Source organism: Myotis davidii, unplaced genomic scaffold, assembly GCF_000327345.1.
Source record: "Myotis davidii unplaced genomic scaffold, ASM32734v1 scaffold803, whole genome shotgun sequence".
NCBI classification, from domain to species: domain Eukaryota; kingdom Metazoa; phylum Chordata; class Mammalia; order Chiroptera; family Vespertilionidae; genus Myotis; species Myotis davidii.
In genome coordinates, this window is record NW_006295567.1 from 1,552,086 (window position 1) to 1,561,667 (window position 9,582).

At 58.3% G+C, this 9,582-nt stretch overlaps 1 protein-coding gene across 3 annotated transcripts in view; it reads right to left on the reverse strand.

Moving 5' to 3' along the window:
• Window positions 1-9,582, reverse strand: part of MVK (mevalonate kinase) — a 34,812-nt gene that overhangs the window by 5,810 nt on the left and 19,420 nt on the right. For all 3 annotated transcript variants that reach the window (XM_015568182.1, XM_006770325.2, XM_015568181.1), the window contains exons 4-7: window positions 5,280-5,412; window positions 4,582-4,737; window positions 3,140-3,243; window positions 2,688-2,733 (exon numbers count right to left, since the gene is read on the reverse strand). In XM_015568182.1, coding sequence (XP_015423668.1) covers window positions 2,688-2,733; window positions 3,140-3,243; window positions 4,582-4,737; window positions 5,280-5,412 — 439 coding nt within the window. The remainder of the gene's footprint in view (window positions 1-2,687; window positions 2,734-3,139; window positions 3,244-4,581; window positions 4,738-5,279; window positions 5,413-9,582) is intronic.

Consider the following 9,582-nt stretch of genomic DNA (forward strand, 5'->3'; position numbering starts at 1 on the left):
TTTTTTTTTTTAACTTGACAAAAGATGAACATTCTATTTGGCTCTTCTCTTCCCTTTAAAGACAAGCCGTTCCTCAAAAGGGCAGCGTTCTGGGAGGCCGCATCTTGATCCACTGGCAGACAATGCATTTCTTTATGGAGAAGCACCATGCGTGGTTTGAGGCGAAAGGGCTCCTCTGTAAGCCACCGGCGGGATTAACGCGGTCCGGCCTCTCTGCTTCTCAGAGCAGCACCATCTGCTCACCACGCGCCCTGCAGCCAGCCGAGGAGGTCGGTTTGCTGTGTTCCCATCCATCGGGCGGGGGGCGTTTGGGTACGCCTCTTCATCTCTCTTAGAGAAGTCCTCTAGAAATGGGCTCTTGCCAGCCCTACAAAACTCAGGGCTCCTATGAATTCCTGTGACGACCACCCGGGGCTATGCCCTGTAAGTGCTTGTGTGCACTTGGCCTGGCTACCTCCCCAGCCTCATCTCATCTCATCTCTGCCCTCCCTGGTTGCCACCCAGAGCCACCCTGGCCTCCCAGCTGCTGCTCAATACGCCAGGCTCCCTCCTTCCTGCCTCAGGGCCTTTGCACTTGCGTTTCCTCTGCCAGGGACCGGTCTCCGTCCTCGACAGCTTTGTGACTCACTCTCGTATTTTATTCAGGCATCTGCTCAGATATCATTTCATCAGAAGCCTCCACTGATCACCTCCTCCAACGAGCTCCCTCCACCTTGAGCCCCTGTCCCGCTGTTTCCCAAAGGCACGTGGGACTGCGCAACCTGCTCTTAAAGAGCAAGGTGCTTATGGGCCGTCTCCTCCCACGAAACGTGAGTCCCACGAAGGCAGGGCCTTCTCTCCCTGCTGAGGCCCAGTGCCAGCTCCCAGCAGTTGCTCAGTAACTTGTGGAGCAAATAAGTAAATCTGGTCGGCAGAGAGCTAAGAGCTTTACAGACACTGCTCCTGATCCATGCTCGGGAGCCACTGTATGAACAGGAGAGGAAGGCCTCCGGAGACGACGCAGCCAAGGGCACCTGGCGAGCAAGCGCAGAGCTGGGCCCACACCCGGGCCCCCGGGCCCGAGCCTCTATCCCCCACACACCAACGGCCCCTGAACAGCCTTGGGCCTCTCCCGCCTCCTCCTGCGCTAGAAACACCTGGCCCTCACCTCCCGATTCCCTCCGGGAGACTGCACAGGCCCGGTCTTCACGGGCTTGCTCTCCCGGGGGCCTAGTTCAGGGCTTAGGATACAACTGTCTCTCAGGAATCACAGGTGAATGAAGCGGCACTGCCTCCAGCAGGACCCCCGCATCTGCAGCCTGACTTACGGGACCCCTCAGTGTCACCCACGGCACACTGAGCAACCTCTGGATGCTTTGTCCTCAGATCACATCGTGACTGCCTCCTCCCATAGACGGTGAGGTGAGCCCCGAGGGTGGGTCCAGGCCCAGACATCCCAGAATCTTCTGACTGCTCTTGCTCTCGCTGCACACGGATTAGTAGGCCCGACAGAGCCACCCCGCCTGGGCCCTGAGGCTGCACTGCCACGATTCCACGGCAGCCACAGGAAGCTGTCCCACGCTCAGCGCCCTGCTTCCTCCTCCGTGTACAGCACAGGTCGTCCCCAGGGGTCTGCTCTCCAGGGCACATGTGGCAACGTCAGGAAATATGTTGGGCTGTCACCACTGGAGACGCTCCTGGGAGATGCTGCTGGCATCGCGTGGGGAGAGCCCAGGCCGCTGCTCAACATCCTGCCCGCACAGCTCGGCTCCACGACGAACTGGCCAGCCACCAGGCCCAGAGTAGGAGGCTAAGGAACCCGACGACAGGCCTCAGGGAGGCAGGCGTGGCTCCCAGAAGCTGCCACGGCTGGGACAGGAAGATCCCAGAGGTGCAGGAGAGCAGCCCATGTCACTCCAGGCCACTGAGCCATGAATGAAGTGGCCCAGCTGGCAAGGGCAGGGTCTGGGGCCTGCTGCTCATCCACAAAGAAGTCAGCCCTGGGTTAAGAGGCTGAGAGCCAGCCCTGGCACCCTCACAGCCGTGGACAGGCCGCTGAGGCAGCAAAGCATTCTGGGCCACACAACGCCACCTGACTTGGTCTGACCTGACGGAGGGCACCGGCTCCTGCCCGCCCCACCGCACTCCCTGCTCCTGCCGTTCCCACTGAGCCAAACAGAGCAGAGGACGGTGAGATGTACACGCATTTGTCCTTCCGGTTACTCCAGGGGGACGCACGGCGACAGCAGCACATGAAACAGGCTGAGAGCTGCCGAATGCCGCCTGTTCCGAGCTCGCCTCCTGCTCCCAGCCTGGCTCTGCCTTCATCGCAGCAACTCTCACGTGGTCTCGTGGTGGCTTCCGGGTGCATGTCTGTCCCCACCCAGATTCATCTTGCTATCCCTAGCTCCCAGTGTCCCGAGGAACACAGAAGGTATCAGTCCTTGTTGGCCGAGTGAATGAGTAACTACCTGAGCAGCCCCGTTCTGGCAGGTGGACGCACAGCCATGCACGGCCTCCCCTTTAACCTCTGGGCGATTTAAGAGCGGAGGTGGAGGAGGAAAGAGCGGGGCTTTCTCATGGAGGAGAGATGGACTGCAAGGGTCACACGGTGGACGGGAAAGCCCAGGGCCACCTGCCCCGCATGTTACATAAAGACACAGCTTCCGTGGGACGGCCCCACAGAGGGCACTGCGCCACCGACGTACCTCTTTAGGGGTGAGATCTTTCCTTGTTGGTATCGGAGCGCGCCTCCTGAGGAGAAAAACCGGAGGGTAAGAAACCCGAACTTCTCTTGGGAGAAACGTTAGATTCTGCCAGGCCATGGGCTCCCGGCCGCTCCCTTCCCCCCGGCTGCCAGCTCCTCTCTGACAGCCGTGATGAGTAACGGAGGGGCCCAGCTATGGTTCTGCAGCTTTAACTTCGGACACCCCTGGGGACTTCACTGGAGCTGTCGCTTCCCAGGCCCCAGCCCCTGCGATCTGCATTCTGAAGATGAGGCTGAGATTTCTCCTGTTCCCTTCAAAACAGGAAAGTGCTACTTTTCTCAGAACCAAATGATTCTATTCATCCCAAACCAACAGGCCCCAGGCACCTACAAGTGTCATAGGAATCTTAAATATGATAAACATAAAGCAAGCAGGCCCGAGGCAGCACCTACCCCAGGTGCTGACGGCGTTGTCCACTCCGGAGGGGTTCCCGTGAATCACCCTCTCCCCCTGGAAGGCCCACTTGTTAATCACTTCCAAGTCCTCCGCTGTCCACCTGAAGACACAAAGCTCACTTTTACCGCAGTGCTGGGCGGGGCCGGGGGTCCCCAGGGCATTAGAGGCAGGGCCACGGGCTGGGCTGGGCGGAGGCGAAAGGCAAAGGCGTTTGGGCCCTCGAACTCAGAAGAGAATCATGCTCGGAGCCTCCCCAGCTGAAGCACGTGCCCTCCCTCCCCTTCCCTCCGAAACCCTCCTGCCTGGCACGGGAGAACCGGCTTTGGGTTCTCACAGGCCTACTTTGCCTCCTGCCAGCTGAGTGACTCTGGGCCCATTACCTAAGCTTGCTCATCTGTAGCACGGTCACGCCCCCTCCTCAAAGGCTAGCTGCAGTGTACTGAGTGCGGGCAGGGCGCCTGGCAAGGTGTTCGCCAGCCATGATGGCAGCTGTGACTGTAACAGACCTTTACAAAAGCACCTGCTCCTGAACCACACTGCCTGGAAGAAGAGGGGGCAGAGGGGAGACTTTCCCAGCAGTGGGCACGGAGGGAACATGCTCTGGTTGCAAACGCAGCTGTGCCCATCCTGGCAGCAGCACCATCTTCTGCTGCTGCCCTGAGAGACGGACAAGCCAGCTGGGTCCCACGTGGCTGCGACCCCAGGCCCTCCAGTGGGAGGGCTCCCTCAAGTCCCATCGGTCCCGGGACAAGCCTCGACCAGAGGCTGCCCAGCTGCCTTCTGGGGTCTGATCCCCAGCTCCCGGGGCGAGGCCAGGGCTCACTGCCCCACCTCTGTGCTGAGGGGGCTTCTCCAGGCGTATTGCCCAGTCACAGTGGCTCCCCGCAGCGTGCTGACAAGCCTCACTGACGCTCAGTGACAGAGAGGACGCCTCTGTGGGGACACGGTCCAGGACCTGCTGGCGGGCAGAGGCCCTAACCCAACGGGCACATGTCCTGTGCTTGCTTCTTGGCACGTTGTGATTTTGTTCATAACCGTGTCACGACCTGGCAATCCCAGCCTCACCATTGCAGAGGACACTCAGGAGTCATAGCGGGCCCACAGCGGGCTGATGGCAGAGGGGCCCACAGCCTCATCTACCCTGCTGCCCTCCGCAACTGGGTTCAGGTTCTCCCTGGGCACGTGAACCCCAAAGAGGAAGTTGGGGGTGAGAGGTAGGGTTGGGGACTTAAAGTGTTCAGTGCAGGGGCGAAGGGCTCCAGCCCTGGGTTCAAATCCCACGTGGCCACCACTAGCTGTTTGGCTTCACTGCCCCTGTTTCTTCTGTAAAATGGCACGTGATACCCTCACAGGGGGGTGGTGAGTTCTTGGCAAGAGAACCCATGCTCAGGTCACGGCCCACAGGAAGGACAGCGAGCAGGGTGAGGGCCATGAGTACCTGCTGGCGGCCTCCCCGCCCTTCAGCGGGTTTGGGATCTCCTCGCACAAGGTCAGGAGGGCAGCTGCCAGACACACGGAGTAGGCGGCACTGGAGCCCAAGCCGGCCCCGGTGGGCAGCTCCGACCACACCACGACGTCCAGGCTGGGCAGGGCGCTGAAACACACACCGCAGGGCGGTACAGACTCATTCGAACTGCCAGGATGTCCCGCCAGAGCCCTTCCCATGTCTCAGGAACCACCCACCCAGACCAGAAGGTGGGGACATGCCCCTCCCCCTCTGGAGGGGACACGCCCCCTCCCAGCTGAAAATCCCGCATCAACCTGCAAGCGCTGAGGCACTTAAAGTGGAAGCGTCCTCAGCTGGCGCCTGGCACCCAGGGCCCACATATGCTGCGTCTGCTGCTCCAGTGAAGGGCTGCCACCCGAGGGTTTCCCTTCAGGTTCTGGGCCCAAACATCATAGTGATGACTACGGGGTTTGTTTGGGGAACAACTGATAACCGTGGGTGGGTTGCTGTGAATGGAAAAGCGGACCACATAAGAGTGCCCAGCACGGTGCCAGCACATGGGGGAGCAGCTGCCAGCTGCCATCAGAAACCGCAGGGAGCGTGTGCGTTGTCCAGCAGCCCAAACCAGAGGAGCCCTCCCCCACTTCGGGGGAAGCCGGACCAGGCCTCCTTCCCCACTGGGCACACACCTCCGCTTCCGGCAGACGGACAGGAACAGGTAGAGGAAGGCCAGCACGGCCAGACGCTCGCGGTCGGCACAGTCCTCAGGGAAGCCCGCCACCTCCTTCAGCTTCTCCACTTGCTCTGTGACGTCACCTTGCTCTGTCACACAGTAAACAAGGACACGCGGATGGGTGAGACTCGGACGCTCTTACAGACAACGGGACACAAAGAGCTGCTGGTCACCGCGACCGGGACCTGGTAGACACGGCTCACGGTCTGAGCTACCGGGACGCGGATGGACACGGCTCACGGTCTGAGCTACCGCGGATGGACACGGCTCATGGTCTGAGCTACCGGAACGCGGATGGACACGGCTCACGGTCTGAGCTACCGGGACCTGGGTGCACACGGCACCTGGTCACCGCGACCGGGACCTGGTAGACACGGCACCTGGTCACAGCGACCAGGACCTGGGTGCACACGGCACCTGGTCACCGCGACCGGGACCTGGTAGACACGGCACCTGGTCACAGCGACCAGGACCTGGGTGCACACGGCTCACGGCCAAGTACCGCAGTGCGTCTGCCGGGGGGCTCCAGGCTTCGCAGGCAGGAGGCTGGGGTTTGGGTCCTGACCAGGAGACTCGCTGGCTTCCTGGCCGTGAGCCTGCGCCTTAACCCTCTGAACTCGGGCCCCTCCTTGGTAAATGGGGATACCAACAGCACCTCCTCACCAGAGTGTCATGAAATAAAGTAAAATAAGCCACTAACTCCTTCGCACGCACAGCTTCTGGCACGCAGGAAGTGCTTAATTAATAGTTTAAAACATACACATGCACATGAGAAGTGAATGCTAGCGCAAGCACCAGAGGCCTGCGTTTGACCGCCACTGTACGAAACCAGCACCAGAGGCTACGTCACATTGCTCCCCATTATCCCCCCTCCCAGGGCATAATCAGGAGAACAGGACACTCAATAAAACCCGTGAAGGCGAAATACCGAGACCTGCCTGGGCAGGAGGGAAAGGCCAGGAGGCAGTTTCTCTTCCAGAGCCAAGTGAGCCGGCACTCTCACTGCGGAGGCGGAGGAGCAGAGCAAGTCTGACGAGCTCGCCTTTGCACACCGCTCCCTGGGACTTGAAATGAGCCGGGTGTGCCGGTTAGGAAGCGTCAGGGCGGGGCCTGTAAGCGCTATGGGCTGACTGGATTAATGACATTAAAGGCAGCCAGGCCAGTGACAGTGGTCCCAAGAGCCTGGGCATGCCAGAGCTCTGTGAGGGAGACGGACTGGTTCGTTAAGAGCCCAGGCTCTGATTTTGGGAAGACCCGAGTCTGAATCCTTTCCGTGTCACTGAGCCCCACGACCTGAGCCACTTGGCCCCTGAACCTCAATGTTCTCATCCATAAAATGGGGATGAATCACACCACCTACTTCCAGGGAAGGCCAGGGACTCCAGGAGCACAGCATACGTAGCTCTGTGCCTGGCGCCCAAAAGGCCCAGGAACCGTTCCCTGTGGTTATTACTGGTGTTAGGAGGGAACCAAAGAACACGGAGAGAAAATAACGGTGGATCCTGCAGCCGAATAGAAAACACTGGTGTCCAAAAGGCTCAGGTTCCCTGTCTCCTCGGGGGAAAATGAAACAAGCCCTCGTGTCCGCACTGCACTCTGTGTCACAGCCCCAGGCCCAACGCTGACACTGAACTGCCTGATTATGATTAATTACGTAATTAATATTAATTGCTGGCTCCTCACAGCCAGCTCCCAGGTAACAGAACTCAGCTCAGAGTGTTAGGTGACCCGCCCAGGCTCACAGGGAGCCAGAAGTGGTCTGAGACGTGTCCCATCCGACCTGGCTGCTTCCATCCCGGCCGATGGCACCTAGAAGCGGCAGCCAGTTCTCAGGGGGCGGTTCCCGCTGGCTGGGCGGCCCTGTGCACCATGAAAAGCGAGGTCCGGTGCTCCGGACCTCTGGTTTCTGAGGCAAGATCCAAAGCAGTGCTCCTCACTGAGGTGTCCCTGCGATCACCCAGCGGAGCCCTTTTTCAAAATACACACGCCCGTCCCTTACCTACCACCACCACTACCGAGTCTCAGCAGAAGGGCAGGACCAGGAATCCATCAGAGCTGCTACAAGCAACAACGAACCTCCCCAGGGAATCTCAAGGCAGGACTGAGGTTGAAAATAATGACTGGAAAATGGCGGTTTTCCACCCTTTGTCCGTCTCCCTCCAGAATCTGAGAGCGGCTGAGTGCTGGCTGCGGGCTGATTCCGTGGGCACAGGGGCGGCTTGGGAGACAGCCCGGGGGAGTCTCCTTCCCACCCTGGCCAAGAACCACTGTTCCCGACAACAAGGCGTCAGTCCCGAGAGGAGACTGAGACCAGGACGCACGCTCTCGCTCTGACCCAGGGAGTGGTGGCTCCGCAGATGAAGGCGCCTAGCTGCGCGGGGTGGACCCGGCATTCCCACGGCTCGCAAAAATTAGCACGGGCCTCTATTTACCGGGAGACAGTCCTGATATACGGAAGAAAAAAGGAGTCACGTGGCCTGTCCAGTTTTAGTTAAAAAACAAGCTATCTCCCTATCTCAATCAGTCCATCAACAGAAAATAACCCAGAGGGATTAACACCAAGATGCTTAAGAGTTGTCATGAGGGATGGTGATAACAGATGATTTTTTTTTTACTTGCAATCTTCCAGTATTGACTGTATATATAATAAGCATAAATTACTTTTATTTTAAGAGATTTTTTATTATGTAAAATGCCAATACATTCTCCTTGTTAAAATAACATTAAAACATTTGTCCACTCCTGGGCCTTCGGACCCTCCAGTGGTAACTACTCACCATTGTCCGTTGGGTGGATATTTCCCAGCCCTTTCCCACGCATTTGCATACACACCGATACTTAACCTGTGTCATTCCTCATCACACGACACCTGCCCTCGTGTAACTTGTTTTTCCACTCAACAGTAGGTCCTGATTACCTGTCCACAACAGCCCACACAGATCTATCTAGTGCATCATTTTATGCTTTTGAATTTTTAAAAAATTAATAAGTGAAGCTAATTATATGCGGTCCAGAGAGAAAACACCCCAGAGTGGCTGGCTCTGGCTCCCTCGGAACAGCTTAGAATAGTGGTTCTCAACCTTTTGGCCCTTTAAATACAGCTCCTCATGTTGTGACCCAACCATAAAATTATTTTCGTTGCTACTTCATAACTGTAATGTTGCTACTGTTATGAATCATAATGTAAATATCTGATATGCAGGATGGTCTTAGGCGACCCCTGTGAAAGGGTCATTCGACTGCCAAAGGGGTCGCAACCCACAGGTTGAGAACCACTGGCTTAGAATAACTGCCCAGTTATTCTCCTCTTATCCGCTCCCTTCAGGGCCCAGCTCGTCCTCTGCGCTCTCAGAGTGGGCTGAGCGGCCCTGCGGGCCTGTCTTTTCCTTGCCTGGCTGGGGAGACTGACCTCCTCGCCGACGTACTATCAGGCCATGCGACGAGGCTGCTGTTAGCTCCCTTCCCGGTTAGCGTCGGGGACAACGGTGCCGTCCTGCAGGCGGGCCCTTTACCTTGCCATGGACCACGGCATGCTCTCCGTGCAGGATGACTTTCCCCGGCGCCGACACCAGCAGGCCTTCTGGCAACATGGCTCGGGGCTCCTGAAAGGGAAAGCCAGAGGGTGAATGCCCGGATCTGGATATGCATACAATGGAGTGCCAGCGTGTCATTTAGAAAGAACGCGCGCGGCGGCTGCAACGGATGCGCCAGAAAGACCTGGGCCGCACGCAGCTCTTCGGCTCCCGCGGGATGTCACCTTGGCTAACTCGCTTCTACGGCTCCGGGCTGGGTCCCCGTGTTAAGTGGGGGCACAGCTTCGCCCACCTCAGGAAGCTTGGGGACGCTGAGGTTAAATAAAGCGAGGGAAGCACTTGTCCCCGCTCCATCACTGAGGGCTGCTATAATGGCTGTTCTTGGTTCCCGGTTTTATTACTATTAAAGGCACAGACTTAAGTGAGATCGTGGGCCCGAAAGAACTCTTCCCCGGACACGCGGGCTGCTCCCGAGGGGTCGGAGCTGCACCGAAGCGCGATCCCCACCGCTGTCTCAGAGTCGCCGGCTGGGTCTCGGGGTGCGCATTTTGATTTTCATAAATAATGCAAAGTGGCCCTCCATTCAAGGCTTCACGTGCACTGGTCACGTCGGCAGGAGAAGACCTGAAGCTCGCTGAGCACCAAGTACAACCGCGATCCCCGTTTCCAGCCGGGGAAACCGGGCTCGGGCGGGGAAACGTACTGCTTCACCGATGCCGGAAAGCA